The sequence below is a fragment of the Cebidichthys violaceus genome, unplaced genomic scaffold, assembly GCF_023349555.1.
Source record: "Cebidichthys violaceus isolate CVI_PGR_0920_01 unplaced genomic scaffold, fCebVio1.0.p SCAF_3, whole genome shotgun sequence".
Lineage (NCBI taxonomy): Eukaryota > Metazoa > Chordata > Actinopteri > Perciformes > Stichaeidae > Cebidichthys > Cebidichthys violaceus.
Genome location: NW_027176483.1, coordinates 9,489,376 through 9,512,063, shown reverse-complemented (window position 1 = coordinate 9,512,063; position 22,688 = coordinate 9,489,376). Strand labels below are relative to the sequence as shown.

Below are 22,688 nucleotides of genomic sequence, written 5' to 3'. Positions count from 1 at the left end.
AGAAGCTAAAAGTTAATTTAGTCTCATTTCAAGACTTATATTGTGATTTAGACTGTTTGCAACCTTTATGTCCAACTATGACTTGGGTAACTCAGACAAAATGTATTTCATAATATTTTGATTGAGTGAGAGTGAACTGTCTTTCAGCTTTCATTTAACATATTCTGTCAAACAAAGCAAGGGGGCCGTAGCTCTGCCAAAAGCCTGACATTGTGGCGGGGAAACAACATAGCTGAAAATTGGACCCATAAATTCTGCGGGAGAGCATGCAGCCAAGAGCTGTATGTTGTACAAAGAGAGAGCATATTGACTGTAATACATAATGACAACTATTGAGTATTGTCAATGGATATTTACAAATAGGAAAAGACAAAAAAAAGTTTGTTAATGTGTGCAGCTTGGTTTAGAGTGATCCCATCGAGTGACAATACAAGGATTCAACTCGGCAGAATGGTTCTTCTCTGCAGTAGGTGCCATCATGGCAGGGTGAGAGAGACACATACAGCCCTGACCTGAAGGAGCCTATATCTGTATCCAAATATAGAACTTTGTTCTTTCTCACGTGTCTATAATGACCTGTTTTCTTACAGGAGGACAATGAGAGGGATTTAAACAAATGATTTTCACTTAAAAGTAAAAAAGTATTATGGTAAAGCTATACTGGGTACAATTACTATCAGTGAGTGTGGATATGTGAAAAAGAAACTGGTGACATGGGCGATGTCAGTCGAATGGTCAAGGAGACAGGCGAAATTTGCTTTTGGGGAAGTAACATTTTCATGGGTTTCCTCAATATGGAGGACAAAATAAGAGAAGCTTTGGATGAAGACGGATGGCTGCATTCTGGAGATCTGGGGAAGCAAGACGAATAGGGTTTTTTGTCCATCACAGGGAGAAGAAAAGGTAGAATAATATGAGCAAATGAAGCTATTGTAAGAAAATTGCTCATCTTAGGCCACTAGCTCACATTCTGTGCATTACCCACACTTGAGTCCATGTTGTTCTGGACAGAACATACGGATCTATTATCCTTGTTAGGAGTCATGTAATGTCAGGGTGCCCTGTCTCTCCCTTCAGTCAGAGCTGATTATCACAGCTGTTCCCATGGAGGAAGCAGTGAAAAAGGAGCCATCATCAGCAATGTCATGCTCATTGGAGACAAGAGGAAGTTCTTGTCAATGCTTTTAGCACTGAAGGTGATGCCTTATTATCCAGATAATGAAAAATTATATCTCATGTGAAGTCATGTGATATAACTGTATCTTTGTGAATAAACCATTTACGGGGTGGGTAAATTTGACAAAACATGGATCAATAGACAACGTTGTGTACTAAATACATTATTCTTTATGTATTCAAAGCGATGCAATTTTAAGGATTGCAGAAAACTGTTGCTCATTATATTGTCTGGTTTCAGGTCCCACAGTGAAGCTCCGTCTCCCTGTTGTGTTTGAGATGTACCACAAGGTCATAGTGCCTCTATCTAGAGTCGCGTCATGTTCCTCAGAAATTAGTATGAAAATCACGTCGCATATCTCATAAATCTTGTGGGCATGCATGGAATTTAATTATCTCTGTGGCTTATATTAAAAATGCATAAATAATACAGGAACCTTATTTAATTTCTTCTCTTCGGCAGAAATATTTCTTATTAATTCCTATTAGTTTCTGGTAAACAATACATTTGTACTGCTTTGAAATCATACCAGTTACTTGTATGACAGGATCTTACTCGGTAGTTTTTGTAAATCTGTGGTATTCAGTATATCCACCAGGAATCTAATCACACAGGAGTCATCATCATCATAGCAGCTGAGATGGTTTATGATACCCACAAGTCATTTCCATAACACTGAATAAAAAGTCTATCATTTCTGATGTCATTGTAATATTATTTTTTCTGTATACATTCATTATAGTTGCAGCAAGAAAAACTGTTTTACATGAAGTTTCATAATAGAGATTACTATAACCGTTAACTGATAATTTACTATGTTTAAATCATTAAATCTTTAATTTCATAAATTAATGTGAAATATATCCACAAACATATTTTATGGGTTTGACTTGTTGAGTGTTTCTCAAGTGGTCATGGAGATTACAGATTGCATCTTTTATGTCAAAATATCAGGGTTAATTACATAAGACAATAGTTGAAATGTAGCCAATAAATAGCCAATATCTACCACAGATTATACAGTTCAGGAATAAAATGCATATCACATATACAGTAACTGTTGCTCAAGAGATAGCGCAACACGATTTGGAATTTCTAATCCCAGAGTGTTTTTTTTAAATACATATCATGGTTTAAAATGTGCAGTATGTGCAGATACAACTTGACATGAAATAAAGTGACCCTAACAAATAACTTGTGGTCTTATTAAGCCAGATCCCGAACTCGTTGACATATTGCTTCTGTGAATTCTGAGCACTTGGAGTTTCCTCCCAGGTCTTTGGTTAGAACCTTGAAGACAGATGATAAAAATCATAATGAATCAAAATAAAAACTTACAACCAAAATGACATTACTTTCTTTCGTGAAAAGTAGATTACCTTTTTATCTCGAATGACGTCAAAGCAGGCGGTCTCAATCTTCTTGGCGTGGCCATGCAGGCCCATGTGCCGCAGCATCATGACTGCACTGAGCAGCAAGGCGGTAGGGTTGGCCATGTCTTTTCCTGCTATGTCTGGGGCAGTTCCATGAACCTGACAGGAGAAATGAATCACAATTTATCATCATGGTTGAGATTTATGAAAAGACAAGAAACACAAAGAAGCCAAACTTTGATGTGCCTTACTCTGGGGCACAAAAGGAGGTCTGCACACTCCAAATGGGTTTATTTCTCTTGTAAGGCAACATTTCAATCTGTATCATCCTCCGCAGGTAAATGTGAAAGAGAAAACAGGCCTCTCTTGTCAAAGTAGCAATCAACCCAGATCACTATCACCTCAAACAACAGGGAAAATATACCACAAGGTGGCGATACAGTACTCATAAACATAGAAAAAACAGGAAAACTCCCCAAAAATATGTGTAGAGAATACAATGTTAAATATAACAAAACCTGAAAAACACATGGTGGTCATTTGATAAGAAGATAGTTAAATATTAAAAGTAGATTTTCTTCCCCTGCCGTTTCCTGACCAGCAGGTGATAGCGATGTGGGTTGATTGCGACCTCTGCAAGGGAGCCCTGTTTTCCCTTTCACATTTGCTTGATGAAGATCTTTGCAGATCATAACAAGAGAAAGAGAAATTTACCCTTTGGAGCCGTTTGGAACTGTGTGCAGACCTCCTTTGTGCCCTACAGTTACGTTATTTTGTCTCGCACACGAGTATATTTGCCAGGATTTGCACACACTTGGTCTCTCTCCTTAACTAACTCATCCCACACCATGAACTTCTACTGTGCAACATGTACTTTGGTCATCACTGTCTGACAAATCGAAATAAGAAGAACATACCGACTCGAATATGGCAACACCATTAGTGCCAATGTTTCCACTAGGAGTCACTCCAAGACCTCCAATTAGTCCAGCACAAAGATCACTGTAATGGTACACACACACACACACACACACACACACACACACACACACACACACACAGTTGCCTTTTAGATGTCTTCTTGTGCATAAACATTGACCTTGCTAATTAGATTTCATGTACATACAAAGCACATCGTTTGCAACTGATGCAGATCTTGTCAGTGCAATTTTTTAATACTTAGCATCGCTATAAATCCATCTTGTCTACAAAAGGTTTGTAGACGGTACAGTATTTAGTTCAGATTTCAACTGATTTGTCCTTATTGATACATTAAATCCCTGAAATGAAATATTTCAGGTAAGCCTAAAGTTACTTTGTCTAAGATTTTTGTAATTGTTGGAATATTTCTGGTTGAATCCACACAGTCTGTACTACTTTCTTGGTTCCAACATATTTCTAAATGTATATTAAAACAAGATGACATTATTTACAATAGTGTGTAAATGCATGTTCGTGAATAGAGAATTTGCTGCATGTTTACTGTATCTGCTTTCTGAGCAATTAAATTAGTTTGTAAATACGTGCTTTGTGGTTTGATTTCATTGAGGAACAAAATTATTGGAGAAAATATTACTTATTAGTACAACTAGTGCAATATGTAAGTGGTTTACTTACCTCAAGATGTCTCCATACAAATTCGGCATCACTAAAACATCAAACTTTGTGGGATCCTGTACCATCTATAAGAACATGTATAAACCATGCAACTATTAATTAATTAGCAAAACCTCCAACAAAATATTTCTTTATATCCACCTAAAACATTATACACACAAAACCAATTCATAACAAAAGAAATTGAGACTTACATTAAGGCAAACAGTATCCAAGTACATCTCATTGAATTTCACATCTTTGTGCTTTTCAGCAGCCTCTCTGCATTTTCGCAGGAAAAGGCCATCAGACATGCGCCTATAAGAAACGTCAATAGAGGACAACCATTTAATTTTAGCAAACAGCTTTAAAATGACAAATTACTAGAAGTAATTTGTACTGAATACAACTTACATAATATTGGCCTTATGAACAGCAGTAACACTGGCCCTCTGATTATTTTTGGCATATTCAAAAGCATACTCTGCGATGCGTTGGCTGGCTTGCTCTGTAATGAGCTTAATACTCTGTACAACCCCATCAACAATCTGAAAAAATACAAATCCAAGAGACATTCAGGTAAAATATGTAAAGTATAACTAGTGTTTGAGCTATTTCAAAAACAAAATGCTAACGGTTCAATTCCTTCATATCAAAAGGTGTCTTCCCTGGGGAAGCAAAAGAAGATGATGAGATACAACGTTTTGATCTAGTAAATTACATAAGCCTCTATGAGTGAGGAAATAATCAAAATGTCAAAAGAACAATGTAATGTATGAAAAAAACTGTAAACAATCTAACAACTAAACAAGTTATGTGCTATTAAAGGGTCTCACCACATGTTCAATCCCACTGTATTCTCCCTCCGTGTTCTCCCTGATGGTGACCAGGTTCACATCCGTGTAGGGGGTCTTGTAGCCCTCAATGGACACACAGGGGCGCACATTGGCATAGAGGTCAAAGGTTTTCCTCAGCAGGAGGTTCATAGAGGGATGGCCAGCAGCTATTGGCGTCTTCAAAGGACCTGTTGTTAAGCAATTCAATATTATGTACCAGAACAAAAATAAAACTCCTTTTTGGAGGGATAAGATCTAAACCAATTTGTCATGTTTGTAATGAACAGTAAAGTATCAGTCACGTATTCTTAAACCTCTTTCCAACACAAAGGATAAAGTTATTTTATTGCTCGAAGTAATTATAAGCCTACTAAACAGGTTACCTTTTAGGCCAATTTTGTTCCTGTCCATCGATTCTTTGGCATCAGGAGGGATCATCCACTTGCCACCAGGCCCTTGGATGGCTGTAACATTTCTCTCCTCCCACTGAATAGGTGCCTAGATAAAAAATAAATAAAGCGTATGTACAACAAAATCACTAGATTAGTTTACATTATGGAGCTTTTTCAAGACTTTAAGTATTTATCTGATTTGTCTCTTCAGGATTAGTGCTGGAGTAATGCAAATACAGTGTTATCTATCGCAACCGAAAAACAATCCTTTTGATGTTTATTGTTCCTGGTGAACAATGATGTCTGGCACCCAGTACTAACTTCAGCTACTTCAAATATCTTCATGACAGCAGTGGAGATCTCCGGACCAATTCCATCCCCAGGGATTAAAGTAACAGTTTGAATCTGTGAGGCAGAACAAAGACACATAACATTCAATGATATAAGAATAATTACCCACGTCAGAGTCACAGTTTAATACAAACAAAAAGTTACATCAAAGATCTTCCAAGATTTTTTTGTGTAGCATTAGAGGAAAGATACATACTCCACGCGTGAACGTCCTGGGTAGTGGAGTCTCTGTCTTCAAAGCTCCAACCACTCGTGACACCTAACAAATCAAAAATGGCCAAGGTTTGTAAAGGCAAAATTAAACACTACCCCCAAACCCCCCCTCCCCAACAAAGAACAGAAGTACCCAAGAATTGTACACAAATGTTACAAGACTACTTGATTTGGATAACTATTCCTCTGTACTGCACTCTCTTTGACCAAAAAGATACATAATCACTGTTGTGCACACATTTCTGAACATGACAAGCAGTACAATTACATGAAACACGAGCCATTAATGTCTGGATGGATAAGCATGACTTGGGAGTAATTTGCAAAGGACGTCCTGGAAGAGGAGAGTCGATCCCATTCACAGCAGGAGTTGTTAGTTCTTTGATCAGCATGTTCATTGTGTCGAAAAGGCAATTTTCTGTTGTCTTGTTCAGTATAAGTGACTTAATATGCAATTAACCTTTGCTGTTGATAAACACCATCACCTCAAAAGAGGGCAATGAAGATCACTAATAGACAATACTTTAGCTTTGAAACACAGCTGACAGTTTACAGTAAATTATCTTAACACATGTTCTCGTAGCTTAACGCTATAGTTGAATTGCAGAAATTGTAGACATGCAGTAGCAAAGGCGCTGGGAGCTTTTTCCAAACGCAGGAAGGATAGTCCACGTTTGAATACGTAACGTTATGCTGAACCATAGTGCTTAACTTACTTCCTGAGCCTTGATTTTATCCTTGCCATTGAGCGACAAACCCCACTGTTTTAGTAGGTTAAGAATCTGTAGATGAGGGACATTTCATTGACATCTGTTGAGCAATCAGCTACAAACTAACTTTTACAACAATGCATGGTAAAACAAGACATGTAACAGCTAGCTAGTTGCATGGGTAGGTTACGTTAGTATCTAGTAGACCTGCAGGTTTAGCGTCACTGGATTAATCTAAACACAATGTCATGAGTTTGTTGCAATACCTAAAATACTATTTACATATTTCCCCCGTACATACCGCTGACCTCCACGCCGTCCCTGCCATCTTCAACCAGCCAAGGTCGATGCAGCAGAGTCAGCAGCAGCTTGTCAAGCTCACCGCAACACAAAGCGGATGTCCGTTCGGGACTATTTCCTCCCAAAAATCAACCCTTATTAAATCAATATCAGCATTAGTTAACGTCATAATGCATGAAAATTATTTTATGAATGCAACATACAGTTATACACTCTTTTAATGTATTCTATAATACTGGCTCATTTTACAACTTTAAAGACAGGATTACCTCATGCTGTTATTATGGATATCTTCCCGGATTAACAATGACATTTAGGGAAATGACTTTATGTGCAGTCTCAAGTGATACTTGAGTTTATGAGAGGAAAAAGCGTACTTGTGATCATAAACGGGCTAACGACTGATTGTTGGTCCGCATAGACTTCTTTGCACCATCAAGTGGCGCCACCGGACCGCTTTTCAGAGTCCACGTACGTGTTTTCTTTGGCAGTGGATGTTCAAACAGTGTCTACTATGTACGCACAGTAGCTACCAGTTGTAGGTAGTTGTAAAAATCAGAGTTGTTAAGCAATTGTATTTTCCACAAGGTGGTTCCACACACACTAAACTTTATGATATAAAACAGGTAGAAACAGCTGAAACAATCATCCACTTTTGCAAAAAGTTCACCTCACAAAGAAAGCATACAGCAAGGGAGACATGTACTCCCAAAATTATCCAGCAATGCAAAATGGAAAAAAGCTCTTAATTACGTAAAACCTATAGAAAATCTTAAGCAGCAAATCTCAGCATAAATGCAGGCTACAACATGGTACAAAATGCACACTGTGCAAGTAAAGACATCTTTTGAACCAAACTGAGGCGTGTCAGTATGGATAAAGGTTTTCAAACCACTTACATGTATCCTTCGATACATAATGCATAGGATGAGATAGAATTTCAACAAATGCCTCACACTGCAACACAAAGCATGTGTCTGGCAATGATACTTATCAAGCATTTGGATACAGCTTAGTAATTTGAAAAACCTACAGTACATTAGCCATGGAATATCATAATACAACTAAAACTTGCACACAAATGTGTCTAAAATAGCCCAACTCAGATAGCATACTGCTTTGGCTGCTTCTTCAGGCTCATAGATCTTTCAGTTTGCGAAATGACATGAGTGGCTCTGTTGTTGAGGAGTCTGCATTCATGAAGTACATCTGGAGAGAAAAATTAATGCAGGGAGAGGATTATACAGGTGAAACTCGAAAAATTTAAATATCGTGCAAAAGTTAATTTATTTCAATAACTCAACTTTAAAGGTGAAACTAATATATTACATAGACAAATTACATGCAAAGCAAGATATTTCAAGCCTTTGTTTGTTATAATTTTGATGATTATGGCTTACAGCTTATGAAAACCTCAAATTCAAAATCTCAGAAAATTAGAATATTACATGAAATCAATCAAAAAAGGATTTTAAATACAGAAATGTCAGCCCTCTGAAAAGTATAATCATGCATATGTACTCAGTACTTGGTTTGGGCCCCTTTTGCACAAATTACTGCCTCAATGCGGCGTGGCATGGATGCGATCAGCCTGTGGCACTGCTGAGGTGTTATGGAAGACCAGGATGCTTCAATAGCAGCCTTCAGCTCTTCTGCATTGTTCGGTCTCATGTCTCTCATCTTTCTCTTGGCGATGCCCCATAGATTCTCTATGGGGTTCAGGTCAGGTGAGTTTGCTGGCCAATCAAGCACAGTAATCCCATGGTCATTGAACCAGGTTTTGGTACTTTTGGCAGTGTGGGCAGGTGCTAAGTCCTGCTGGAAAATAAAGTCAGCGTCTCCATAAAGCTTGTCTGCTGAAGGAACCATGAAGTGCTCTAAAATTTCCTGGTAGACGGTTGCGTTGACCCTGGACTTAATAAAGCACAGTGGACCAACACCAGCAGATGACATGGCTCCCCAAATCAACACTGACTGTGGAAACTTCACACTGGACTTTAAGCATCTTGGATTGTGTGCCTCTCCATTCTTCCTCCAGACTCTGGGACCTTGGTTTCCAAATGAGATGCAAAATTTGCTCTCATCAGAGAAGAGGACTTTGGACCACTGAGCAACAGACCAGTTCTTTTTTTCTTTAGCCCAGGTAAGACGCTTCTGGCATTGTTTGTTATTCAGGAGCGGCTTCACAAGAGGAATACGACATGTGAAGCCCATGTCCAGGATCCGTCTGTGTGTGGTGGCTCTTGATGCAGCAACTCCAGCCCCAGTCCACTCCTTGTGAAGCTCTCCCACACTTTCGAATGGCCTTTTCCTGACAATCCTCTCCAGGATGCGGTCATCCCTGCTGCTTGTGCACCTTTTTCTTCCACACTTTTTCCTTCCACTTAACTTTCTATTAATGTGCTTTGATATAGCACTTTGAGAACATCCAACTTCTCTTGCAATTACCTTTTGAGGCTTTCCCTCCTTGTGGAGGGTGTCGATGATGGTTTTCTGCACAACAGTCAGGTCAGCAGTCTTCCCCATGATTGTGAATTCTACTGAACCATACTGAGAGACAATTTAAAGGCTCAGGAACCCTTTGCAGGTGTTTTGGATTAATTAGCTGATTAGAGTGTGACACTTTGAGCCTACAATATTGAACCTTTCCACAATATTCTAATTTTTTGAGATTTTGAATTTGGGGTTTTCATAAGCTTTAAGCCATAATCATCAAAAATATAAGAAATAAAGGCTTGGAATATCTCACTTTGCATGTAATGAGTCTATATGATATATTAGTTTCACCTTTTTAGTTGAATTACTGAAATAAATGAACTTTTGCATGATATTCTAATTTTTCGAGTTTCACCTGTATATAGTTGAGTTGACTGGTTACTGTAGATCAAATGCAACACTTTTCTTTTTTAAAGAATTGCTCTGCAAAGAACTTCTTACCATTAAACTGTTTGTAGGCTTCTTCAATAATGGCATTATTTGATCTTTTTATCTCCCAGTAATTATCCTCCACCCATGGTTTGCAATCTGGATGTTCAACAAGCTGTCCATTCTTGTATAAACCGGCTGGATATTCATAGAAAGAAAAACAATTCAGTAATATTTTACTTGGAATATTAAAACTTTTACAATTGCAACTGCATCACAGACATTGCAAGATAAATACTTTGTTCAACAACTGAACTTAGACTGATGAATGGAGTGTGACAATAAGTTACCAGTCATGACACAGTCACAAACTAATTAACAAACATACCTTTGATGGTATCATCAATGTCCTTGCATAATTGGTACAAGTCACTCCCACGTCCGACCACTCTTTCACCTACAGTTTAGAAACAGATTGTAAAAATGTAACAGAGTCTCGGAGTTAACGTTATGCAAGAGACTAAAAGAAAAGAAAAAGTCTTACCATCCAGCACTTTGATGTTGGGGAACATCTCAAGAACTATATTTCTATATGATGAGTTCCTGCACACTGTGCACAGAGAAAGCCATTGTGAGTATCAAGATATTCCATTCACGTGAGTTGTTTTTCAAATAAAGTCACAAAAAAAATTACCTGGATTAGTATAATTGTAGGTGTTGTCTTTAAGACGTATATTTTCGAGCTTCCTCAAAGGCTGAAGGCAGTGTAGGCTCTCGATGCTGTTGAAGCAAACAGAACCGATGAGAGATGATTTTTACACAATCAATTCAGGATGTTGTACTTCAAAATATAATTACTGGTAGCAAAATATTACTATGTTTAACAGCAATGATACATTACATTGTTTGTATACATTGTAATTAATATTGTAATTAGTGACATATTCACAATGTTATTCATTGAGGGTAAGCATTTGGTCATATTGCGATACCTGGATATGATATTACCAGCCAAGTTTAAGTGCTGTAAACTTTCACAACTGCGCAGGGGCTCTGAAAGCACAAAAACAATAGGATTGCAATAAAATATATTATATTCATGACAGAGATTTCCATGATAAGGGAACACACAGCATGGAACTAAAGAATATTCTGCTCCTGAAATCTTACCTAAATTGGAAATCCTATTGGCAGACAAGCCGAGTACAGAAAGAAGCCGAAGAGATGCTAGAGGAGCTAAACTTGAGATGTTATTTCCAGAGAGGTCCAGTTTCTCTAAATTCATACACTCCCCAATGCATCCAAGATCATGGATTCCTGTAAGACATGCAATTTATCATTATAAACAATAATAATGCATTTTTTAAAGGCTTTAACAGTAGATACATTAATTAAATCTTACCAAGACCTCTCAATTTGAGGAACAGTATTGACTCCAAATCAAATTCTCCCGTACGTGACTTGAGCAGCACAGCAGTTATCTTCTCACAGTCTGCATCTGAAATGAGAAATAAGACTGCAGCGTAACAAACCACATTCACGTTTCTATTCTTATATATGCAACATAATCCCAGGGTCCTTAGATGTGAGTCAGCGCTGCAAAAAGCAGAATGCTGGAAGCATTGTGTCTGCTCTGTTTAAGGTGGAACAATCAAACAACAGGCCATGCAATCCTTCTCTAAAAAGCAAATACCAATTCAAGCAGACCATGAATTTCATTATCTGGCAGCACGCTGAGCTTTTCCTCGGCCAGCTCTGGAGAGACGGGACACAAACAGGCAGATGTGCTGTTTGTGTGTGTTGTGATGGTATTAGCTCGACATTCGCATGCATGAATAACCACTGAGGAAGTTATATTTGGTTTAATTTCCTCAGGCAGAATCAGTCCCTAACTCTATAACTACACATGACTCTTTCATGAGCCTGAACAAACGAAACACTGACTCCCTGACAGGTTGACCATAAATAATAATGATGTTGGGGTGAATTTTATTCACATCTCATCCTGTTATATTTTCAGATTTACATCAGGTTTATGAATTTATTTAATATTCAAATGACAGGACTGTCAGACAGGGTACTGAAAAAGGAGGAAACAGTGTTGTGTTGGAGCAGGGCCATCAAACATATGTTGAAACTCATCAACACACGCAGAAATAAATAAAGGGGACGGTGTTTAGCTTAGCTCGACACCAGTAACTGTTGTTAGCTCGTGTTAGTAGCTACCTGTATCTTGGCGATCGGCTTAGTGATTCCATGAGGATGAAAGTGGGTGGGTTAGTTAATGAAATGGTAACTGTTCATGTTTCCTCTGATGATGACACACGTACAATGTTATGCGACGAACGATGCGTTTGTTAGCTACGTGTTTAGCTGAAGCCGCAGCTAGCTAGTGGCTAGCATAGCGACGTAGCAACAAGCTATCCGTCACAACTTACCTTGGTCTTTATCTCGCTTAGAGTCCATCGCGGGCAACTTTGCTACTTTGAAAGCTACTTGTCGCAGTAAAAAGCGACGGTTTTAATCAATGCAATGGAAAGACAAGGCTGTGGTTGTTGTTTGGGGGGAATGTGAAACTGGCATCTGTCCTGGGGTGCAGTCAGGACACGCTCACTGTACTGCTGTGTGCTGCAATATAGCACGCAGGTGGATTGAACGGACCTCAAGTCTTTGCAGTCCAGCACAGCAGAATGAAACGGAGGCGATACGCTGTGTGTTAGAGGGAGGACGAGGACGTGGCTGGGGAACATTGTTGCAGTATTTGTTTGATGTTGTGTCTGAGCAACAGGTTCGTGGCAATTCAAAGTTGTTCTTTGTAGCAATGAGAAATCATTACTGAGTGGATTTCTGTTGTGGCTATAAGGGAATGTTATAGTCAAGTCTATACTTAATTTAATCAAAAGGATAGAAAATACATGAGCATGCAAAGTCTAATCCAATGACATAATCCATATACATATGCATTTCTACTATGAGTTAATTTGTTTTGAAAAAAAAGAGCTGACAAATATGGAAAAGGAGTGAATGGAAAGTGTCTGGCCAGACATCATTTTAGGTTTGTGTTAGTGCCCATACACATTACCAGTGATGGGAGGTAACTTGTATTCCCTCAGTTTGAGTATTTTTATTCAACCAGCACTACATTTTAGATTACATTTTTATATGCCACTATTATTTAGGCTCATGTGACATATAACGTTACATTTAGCCTACTTTGCAGATTAAGAGCTTATAAACAACATATAATAATAGTGATACTATTGCTAATAATAATAATGTAGGCAGAATACATTTTCCACCACTGCACATTATCCACTCACCCAAAATAATGACGTTGTTGACAACTGCATACACATAAAAGCTGCAGCATTACATTTCATATTTGGATTTATCAACATGAAGCAACACCCAATCTATAGACATCTTCATTACCAGCACGTTCTAGATTATTTATTTATTTGTTTATTTATTTATTTACCAGAGGTCCTATTGGTTTGCTTAGCTCTGGTGGACAGCAGCTGCCTGCCTGCCGCACATCCGTCTGCAGCTCCTGGTCTCCGCAGACAACCTCCACTGGCTCCGATACTGGACACTGGTCTTCTACTTATCTCTTTTTTTTCTCCATGTTTTTCACGCATCCCCTGCGTTTTAAAGGCATGGCGGATATCTCCTGTAAGGACAACAGCAACAACAACCTGTCTTAAGAGTTTGCATCGTTGTCAACCCATCCCGTGCGGAGACTTGGTCTTTGCTACGGACCCCCTAAATGCCTTTCATTGAGGAAAGGCTTCGGACGTTCAGTGTTGTGAATGTGTACGAGCAACAAATTACCTGATTAAGATGGGTAACAAGCAAACGATATTTACCGACGAGCAACTTGATGCCTACCAGGTAAGTGTACCAGCAGATTGTTGGAAGAGCGTTGTCCAACTCCTGAATCAGAAAAACACATGTTAAAGCATAAAATAAGTACATAAGTAAACTGTAAGTAAATCATTATGCGTATACAGCTTTGTAATGCTCGTACTCATTAGGTGCCAGTGTTTAATTAAAGACTTAATTGCATGCTTTTTCTATTACTTTTTATTACTATTCCATGACTTTATTGTCATACATCACTATTGATCTTTTCCCCAGATATTACCCATGTCTTGATTTTACTGGGTAAAGCAAAAATGTACAGACCATTTTGCGAGATAGAGAAAAAGGCATATGGATAAGTGCAATATTGATCATTAGTACCAGATGGCTCAATTAATTGAAGGCAATAATCAATTTCCCACTAAAGCGTGGTCAGTTATGACTCTACTGTTTAAATATTTACATAGTCTTAATAAGGTGTGAATAGCAGAAGGTTTTGATTTCACTGCAAACTGGTGGATTTTGTTTCACTATCTGAAAACATCTGGCCCTTTGTTCCCTGTAACAACGATCCAGGTTGTCCTGGTAAGAAACACATCTTCATGTGCACAGGTTTATCATGTGATAAGGTGTGGACTTAATAATTGATGCCAAGCCGGTTGGACATGCTGTGAAACTGTACTCTCAGGAGACAGTTTGGTTTTCAAGAGCCTCTCTGGTTACTCCTGGTGCTCTTTAAAAAACGTATTAACACACTGTTATTTTCTGGTTACATTAGTTTGTCTTTGGTATCAATACATCTTATTTTCTAAGATCAGATATTTAAGGTGTAACACCCTGATATCAACTGAGTGAACTTGTTTCTTTCGTTGTTCACCACTCACCAATTATCATTAACCCAAATATCTTCAGTAGGACTGTTTTGAGTGGATAGATATGTCTCTAGTGCTCAGCTGGCTTCGCTCTGCTTCTCACACTCATGAGCACAGCTCAGACAGAGTGGATACATGGGAAAATAAATGTAAAGTGAAGTGCCTCCTGTAGGGCTGTTGGATGATGTGCATGCCAAGACATGCATGTAAGACACCAGCAGATAATGTTCTCCTTGCCACATTGTTCCTGTGGCTCACTTACGCTCACTTACGTCATCATTTAAGTGACACCAGACACGTCGACTAGTGTTCACAATAGGAGACGTTCACGTGACTTCAGAGAAACCGTAATGTTGTTTTATGTGACTCACAGATGTGTCATTGAGAGTGTTTTATAAAAGGTGTAAATATCTTTTGTATCATAAATAATTTGCCATACAGTCTTTTATCAAACATCCCTAATTCCCATATTTGTGTTATTTTTCTCTTGTTGCAGGACTGTACGTTTTTCACCCGCAAAGAAATTCTGCGGTAAGATTTTTTATCAACTGTACCTCCCGATTCTGATGCGTTGCTCACAGATGTACTGTTATTTTATTTAACTAGACTATAGCTAAGTTATAAGCCACTTGCTCTAATTATAAGATTAGCCTATACACATAATGATATTACATAAATTGCCTGTTTTTATTTCCCCATGTGCCCTCCTTGCTCTGTTGTTAAGATGTGCTTTAAATGGACACTGGGCATGACATGTAATACTGTATTTTAAATCACAAACCATGCTGCTTTCATTACAAGGGAATGTAAAGACAAGATTACTCCCTCTGCATTTGGCTCCTGTTGGAGTAATTCAAAATGATGCAAAACAAAATTAAGAAACACGGTATTTAACATATAATTTGTATATTTCCATTTACAGTTTAGTGGCTACTAAATTTCCTTGTGCGGACTGACATACTAAATGATCTTCTTATACAATCTATTAATTATAGCTCCCCATCAACTTAACATCTCAGCAAATACAAACAGTCTGCAGCATAACAGGCAATCCAGACACATGTAATTGTATCTAGGAATGTCACAGAACGTGCATTCATTGTTCATGGAGATTGCTTAAAATCTTCAGGTGTTTGTCAATGAAGATCTAGAAGGTTCTGTCCTGTAACATCAGTATGTTACATAAACCTTTGAAAGTCATGTTGACCTTTTGACTGTGGTGTTGTTTTCAGTGTCACATTTCTACCTCTTTCGACATGCGCAACCTCAACACTTACAAAAATGAAATAAATATCAATCTACTCTTAGTGATTGGGTGAAGGTATCATGACTCATAGGGTCGCATCATTTCTCTCTAACTGTCACTCACCCCCTTGATGACAGGCATAAATTAAACAAATCGCTTGCTTTTCTTTTTAATGGAATTCACCACTGATGCTTGTGTTTCAGGATCTTTTATCAGTGGTTCTAGATGTTGGAAGATACATAGCTACTTAAAGAGATTAAAAGCCGATACTCAAGAATGTTGCAGCGTAACATTAGAAAAGGATGAGGGTTGGTACAGGAATTTGGGTTCTGATTTGTGCAGTAAAGGTTGTTTTTAAATGATATCTCTAAAAAATAAGACATTAAAGTCATGTGTGTCCTGAGGTGCATTGGTTACTGTCTTCTAAAATTACACAAACTATCAAGAAATAAAAATTCATGTTACAAAACAGATTACAACAGAAGCATGCTTGTTTGATCCTATATTTATTTTTATCTGTAAACCAGAGGTGATGAAATCAGTACCCTACATTAAAACCACAGCAAAAACCAAATTTTTTCAGCAGGACTCATTGCCATGAGACTTCTGATTTTTTCCCTTATAACATTTAACTGCATCTATGCTGTTCTTTTTCTTTCTAACAAAACATTTGTCCTTTTGTTCTCCCTTTTCCGTTATTAACTAATAGTATGCATGTACTTGTTCCTCGTCAGTGAAATTGGCCTGCCTTTGATTCCAAGGCCATCATTGAACTGGAACCAAAATTGACAATCAGCAGAGGACGTAATTGGGTCCTACACTTTATGACCTTCATAAAACACGTCTCATTTCTGTCTCCAGCTGCAACGGTTACAGCACAGTTATGTGACATAAAAGAAACATGTTATCTCTGATGTCGTAAGGAGTTGAACCCCTCAGTCTTGATGTCATATCCCTAGATTAAAACATTTCAGTGATTCTGTATCTTGTGTAATAGTTTTGGAAATAAAACCTAATGTTAATAGGCCAACTTTGCAGAAACTGTACGATCCAAACATTTTCCACGGTCGTGTTACGTGGTACTGCAGGTTTACCCGTTAATTTCTTGCAGTGTACCAATGAAACTCCATCATTTTGACAGCTTATCTAAATTAATTGTAGTGAGTTTGTCCTCTAAGACCGGTGTTCCTGCTGATAGATGGCTCTGCTCTGACAACGTAGGTACGCCATGACAGGATTAGTCAAAGGACAGAGTGAAGGGGGCTGTAGATAAGCACACACTCTCCCGACGTTGTGTCTTTTATCATTCACACAGCCTCTGATATTATTTTCAATAATGAATGACATAAAATTCAAGGTTTTCACAGCACAAGAAGAGAGGGGCAGCAGAGAGATCTTACATCATCATCTTACCAAATTAGTTGTGCTCTAAAATTCTCTCGGTACAACAATTTCCCCCGGAATAATAGTTTTATCTGATCTTTTTTTAATTGTTGTTTTAAATGTTTTCCACTGTGTAAAATGTATTACACATCAAAATATGAAAGTATATCTTATCTGATGTTAAAGAAGTTAAATTAAAGTTAGTTTTTTAAAATCTGTATATTGTTATGTTTCTAAACGTCAGTAAACCAGAAGCAAAATTGTTTAAAATGTTTTTATTTTTCATTCTAGGTTGCACGGCAGATACCATGAGTTGGCTCCACATCTTGTTCCGATGGACTACACCAATGATCCTGATTGTAAAGTGCCTTTAGCCTTAATAATCAACATGCCAGAATTAAAGGTAAACAAATCCTTCTTTACCATATACCTCAGTAAGTCCTTTTTAATGGATCAGCCGCAATTTGCTTTTCACCAAGTTTTCTTATTTTGGATTGTGCTATAAGGACACTAAAACAAATGCGGCACACACTACTCATGTGAGCCGACACCCAATCAATACACACTCTCTTTCAGCAGACAGAATTGATTTCTAACCATCATCATCACTGATCTGATTGCATGACACCACACTCTAGGAGCTCATGAAAGTTAATGTGCCGTGAAACGCTCAGCCTTTCTACTCTGACTGACACACCCCCTCCTATTTATAAGCACCTGCCATTTGAAAAGAACATCCAGGAATCTTAGATTTTGCATGTTGCGAAACATATTGCTGCCACATTTACCTCCACTTTTGTCCTGCACACCAGACACAAATACCACAAAATTTCACATGGAGTCCTTATCCACCTAGGGTTCAGCACAGAGACGTACAATGTGGTCCTAGCTAGTAAAACCGTCACGTGATTGCATGGCCTGTAAGCATGGTGGCGAGGAAGATGGAGACCATGCAACGCAGGGTTGATGAGACCCAGACGATACGCGATCACCCAAAGTGCTCTACAGCTTCATAACCATAAATAAATTCATATCTGGCTGAGTTTTAATGAGCCGTGCTGAGTTGACTGGATGATACAGGCACTGACACGTCTCAGGATATGCAGTTAAAAATGCCATTGCCCTAGGAGGCTGATGGCTGTTTATACAAATGGCTTATTTTGCTGATCTTGTATTAAGCTCAAACATGCTCATCATCCTCTGGATAAAGGCTGTCTGTATATTAGATAAAGGTACAGAGATAGTGACATTCCAAGTCTCTTCAGTGTAAATGTATTGCAAGCTGCGTGAAATAAGTTAATTACCTGGGATATAAAATATTTAGCAGCAACATATTGTAGTCCTGGTGTAAAAGTTAGGTATTAAAACAAGTTAGTTCCTAATAAAGTTGGATGACAAATTCCTTGTAGGTGCAAACTTCCTTGGCAATAAACGGTTCTGAAATAACTCAGTAAGGCAATTAAACTGAAAGTAATTTAGCTTAATAAAATAAAAGTGGTTTACTGAGAGATTAAGTCCAGTTAATTTAGTCCAAAATAACCTAGGATGTAAATAGGTGAATACGTAGTTGAAATAAACAGCTCTAAACAATATTGCAGTGGGTTAAACACAAAAAAAACACTGATTGTGCCTTTAGTTTGAGCTGTGGTTGTTTGATTGGGTAAGTTAAAAAAGAAAACTGCAGCTGTGCACAGTACTGCAAATGTATTGCTTAATCTCAGTTGAGTTTGGTGCAAGTGTGTCTGTGTAAAGTTAAAGTTGTTGAGTCGCTGGACCAGAGGACGCCATTGCTGACCCGGAAAGGACTGTTGGTGTGTTTCTGACGAGGACTTCACCTCCGTCACCGCCACCTCCACTGTCGACTTGTTTCATCTTTTGCACCACAAACTGTTTCTGCAAGTGTGACGCTGAACTGTGAGTTAGACTTTGTGTGTGTTTTGCTCAGCTGAGGATCAGGACTCAGGAGGCAGCACCGCACCCGAGCTACAACCGGCCTGCAATCTTTCTTAGTGTGTGTGTGTGTGTGTGTGTGTGTGTGTGTGTGTGTGTGTGTGTGTGTGTGTTTAGAGTCAATTTAAGTCTGCTGTAGTGAAAAAGTGGAGAAAAAAAATTGTTTTGTATATATTCCCAAGAAATTCGTTAACTTGTTAACTTTTGCTTTCATATTATTCTTGAAAGTACTATTTCTTATGTTAAAGGTTTATAATTTGTGACATTGGTGTTTTGTTTCTTGTGCCCCGAAAGTGTCAATATTATTTACTGCGGTCAAGTCAGCAGACACTCCGATCTCTGTGGTCAACTCAGCAGACACTTAACTTTTAGTGCGCCTATATGCTGAAATTCACGGTAAACGCATTCAAACTGCACAGGACTTTACAAAGTTAGCGGAAAGATTAACCTGAGACAACTTCCGGTTTTCTACAGATGAACATCCGGATTTCAAAATAAGATGCCAACAATGTATACATATTGCATAATAGAAATAAGATTAAATTAATTATATTCACATTCAGTAGAAAAAATGTTACCTGCATCTTGTGAGTTAAAGGGAAAATACACCTAAATTGTGCGTGAAGTGTCTTTGTTCTTTGAATTGCTGGTTGCTGGAAAGATATTAAAATACCTGACTGACAGTCAATTAAGATATTTTACTACGCAAAAACTCTGAACTGAATTTGTATCTTCAAATGGCAAATTTCTGAAATTGTTAAGGTGCTATAATGTTTTATGTTCCACCCATACAGACAATCGGACATTTTTACTGTATGAATTAAGAGATATTTCAAAGTAAATGTCATACATTTCTACCGAGAAAACGTCTAATAACTGAATATTTGAAGTGTTATAAAAAGTATTTCCTCGATAATTCCAAACAATGAGTGATGTATATGTGTTGAGGACATCTCTGACTCCACCCATGCAGAAAATTAAACAATTTTACTGTACCAATTAAGAGATATTTCATAGTAAGTCATACATTTGAACCGAAATAACTGAATATTTGAGGTGCTATAAAAATGTTTCTCAATAATTCCATACAATGACTGATTTATGTGTTCAAGACATCTTTGACAACAACCATGCTGAAAATCAGACATTTTTATTGTACCAATTAGGAAATATTTCAAAGTAAAAGTCATACATTTCTACCGACAAAATATCTAAAAACGGAATATTTGAAGTGTTCTAAAAACTATTTTCTCAATAATTCCAGACAATGAGTGATATATATGTGTTCAAGACATCGTTGACTCCACCCATACTGAAAATCAGACAATTTTACTGTAAAGGATAATATAAAAAATATTTATTTGTATATATATATATATATATATATATATATATATAATTTCACCCAAAACAGGTAAACATCTAGGTAGCTACCTTAGGATACTAAACCCAAACACCCCATCATTCCAGTTTAAAGGGTAACTTAGGTCATTATGGTTGAGCAATGGAGGTGAAAATAATTGCTTCGCCATACTAACAAAGAGCAGAGTCAGCCCTTTTCAGTTAAAGCCTGTGATCAGCAGAAAACACTTACCCGTTTATACCTTTGCAGATCATATGTGAAGCATGTCATCCATTGTTCCTTTAGGGTATTTTTAAGATATTTGTTTTTCTTATCCACAGAACTTGGTGTTTACATTGCAGTGAGTCTTACATTAATGTGTGGCACCCTTTTCACTGATCCATGTATTGTCATCCCCTTCATCTGTAGGAAAACCCCTTCTGCAGCAGGATTGTAGAGTCTTTCTCTGAGGATGGGATGGGGAATCTCAGCTTCAATGAATTTGTGGACATGTTCTCCGTCCTCAGTGAAATGGCTCCTAGAGAGCTCAAGGCGATTTATGCCTTTAAAATTTACGGTAATGATGGATTTCTAAAACAGTTCATTATCATTTGTATTTTATTTTAGAATTGATCAAATGAAAATGTGTTGTTTTTTTCTGTCATACATCTCTGTTGCCCACAGATTTCAATGTGGATAATTATCTGTGCAAAGAGGACCTCGAAAAGACTCTGAATAGGCTGACGAAGGAGGAGTTGACTCCTGAGGAGGTGCAGCTCGTGTGTGAGAAAGCCATCGAGGAGGCGGATTTAGACGGAGACAACAAGCTCTCTTTTGCTGACTTTGAAAATATGATTACGAGGGCTCCTGACTTTTTAAGGTGATTCAATTTGTCAACACGTTGTATAAATGTACATATGTGACAAGCAGTGGCCCTTTAAAATCAGGTTGTTCTTGCATTATCCCGCATGCTGCAGCGCTGTGAGCTGTGTACCTGGTTACTCAGTCTCCAGATGGCTGGTGTTCATTTTCATCATTTAACTGTCAGCCTAACAATCAATTTAATCCTGAGCCACCACGATGCACGTTTACGTATTTGAATGGCCTGAACACATCAATCCCGAGTTTCCTGTGTGTTTATTCCCACCTTTACAATAAGTCAGCGTCTTGACATGACTAATACAGGTCTCTCATATTGTCTTTTTTGTCACTTCAGTACCTTCCATATACGAATCTGAGAGGGCTCCGTCGAAGGTTTCCACGGTCGACAGCGTGGTGAACCTCGGGACTCTACCTGTCAATGGCCACAGCACAGTGCCTGTCTCCCACTCCCATCGTCAAAAAACATCTGACCTCCCCAAACAAAATACTGGATAAAGCTGAATTCCATGAACTTGTTATTTCTTTACTAGATATTCATGTATTTTCCTTTTACCACCTATAAAAGGGCTTGACCTGGATTGGCCTCCTGTTGGGAGAAAGACTATTCGTTCCACATTTTAAGGTTGAATCATGGTCTGTGAAATAAGTGTGAAAAGAGCAAGACTCATCTACCTACAGTATATTGCACATGAGATACCCACAGTGACGTCTTCCTACACACTAGATATTTAGTATTCGTAAGACTAAGGAAAAAGCTAGAAGTCAATGAAAGCACAGCATTGGCATTAAGGGCATACAGCTATTTTATATGAGCTATGCAATATTTAGAAATGCAGTGTATTGCTTTTAACATTTCGGGTTTGTTTTTTTTTGTTTGTGGAAGTGATGATGACGACAATCATATCTTACTGTTCTCCAGTTACATGAAGGGCTCTGTTGTCTGAACACATGTTGGTAGCTTTCTTCTGCCTCAGCCATTATCATGACATGTTAAATACAGCCATCTTTTGGATAAACATGTTACAGTATTTTATGTGACTTCAGGTATTTGTCTTAGAATAAATGTTTTTCTCTCTTGATTTTTTTTTTTTTTTTTTGTGAATGGGTTCCTAATAATTATCGATGAAAAAGCATGAAATAATCCTTAAATACAGGAGTGCTTGTTGTTAACCAAAAATTAATCATTTTAACTGAATGACCTGACCTGCAACTTTAATGACTTCAGTAATGTCTCGTCCATATAACCAGTTTACCTCAACCCAGCCATCGATGATGATAAGGAGCGTGCACCGTAGAGATCAGGAAATGAGTGGGCCTCTGCATAGCCCATCATATGAGC

General features: G+C 38.0%; 3 protein-coding genes across 6 annotated transcripts; 1 reads left to right on the top strand and 2 right to left on the bottom strand.

The window, feature by feature from the left end:
- Window positions 1-1,800: 1,800 nt before the first annotated feature.
- On the bottom strand, window positions 1,801-7,036 carry idh3a (isocitrate dehydrogenase (NAD(+)) 3 catalytic subunit alpha). 2 transcript variants are annotated; one of them, XM_068723843.1, is made up of 12 exons: window positions 6,950-7,016; window positions 6,655-6,720; window positions 5,922-5,984; window positions 5,696-5,779; window positions 5,366-5,480; window positions 4,983-5,170; window positions 4,561-4,694; window positions 4,362-4,464; window positions 4,168-4,232; window positions 3,468-3,552; window positions 2,557-2,709; window positions 1,801-2,467 (listed from the first exon to the last, which is right to left on the bottom strand). In XM_068723843.1, the coding sequence occupies exons 1-12, from the start codon at window positions 6,974-6,976 to the stop codon at window positions 2,384-2,386; spliced, it is 1,167 nt and encodes a 388-aa protein (XP_068579944.1). In that variant the 5' UTR covers window positions 6,977-7,016; the 3' UTR covers window positions 1,801-2,383. The 2 variants fall into 2 exon arrangements, with proteins under 2 accessions (XP_068579944.1, XP_068579945.1); XM_068723844.1 differs by lacking the exon at window positions 6,655-6,720 and having other exon boundaries at window positions 6,950-7,036.
- A 112-nt stretch (window positions 7,037-7,148) lies between these two features.
- On the bottom strand, window positions 7,149-12,342 carry lrrc61 (leucine rich repeat containing 61). Of its 2 annotated transcripts, none has more exons than XM_068723076.1 (9): window positions 12,252-12,342; window positions 11,216-11,311; window positions 10,984-11,130; window positions 10,806-10,866; window positions 10,508-10,593; window positions 10,358-10,423; window positions 10,202-10,270; window positions 9,886-10,011; window positions 7,149-8,157 (listed from the first exon to the last, which is right to left on the bottom strand). In XM_068723076.1, exons 1-9 carry the CDS (start codon window positions 12,277-12,279, stop codon window positions 8,051-8,053), a joined length of 786 nt encoding a protein of 261 aa, XP_068579177.1. In that variant the 5' UTR covers window positions 12,280-12,342; the 3' UTR covers window positions 7,149-8,050. The 2 variants fall into 2 exon arrangements, with proteins under 2 accessions (XP_068579177.1, XP_068579178.1); XM_068723077.1 differs by lacking the exon at window positions 12,252-12,342 and adding an exon at window positions 12,040-12,122.
- Window positions 9,037-22,428, top strand: cib2 (calcium and integrin binding family member 2). Of its 2 annotated transcripts, XM_068723078.1 has the most exons (7): window positions 12,492-12,601; window positions 13,295-13,704; window positions 15,043-15,077; window positions 17,467-17,578; window positions 20,897-21,044; window positions 21,152-21,347; window positions 21,684-22,428. In XM_068723078.1, exons 2-7 carry the CDS (start codon window positions 13,654-13,656, stop codon window positions 21,703-21,705), a joined length of 564 nt encoding a protein of 187 aa, XP_068579179.1. In that variant the 5' UTR covers window positions 12,492-12,601; window positions 13,295-13,653; the 3' UTR covers window positions 21,706-22,428. The 2 variants fall into 2 exon arrangements, with proteins under 2 accessions (XP_068579180.1, XP_068579179.1); XM_068723079.1 differs by lacking the exons at window positions 12,492-12,601; window positions 13,295-13,704 and adding an exon at window positions 9,037-9,091.
- Window positions 22,429-22,688: the final 260 nt, after the last annotated feature.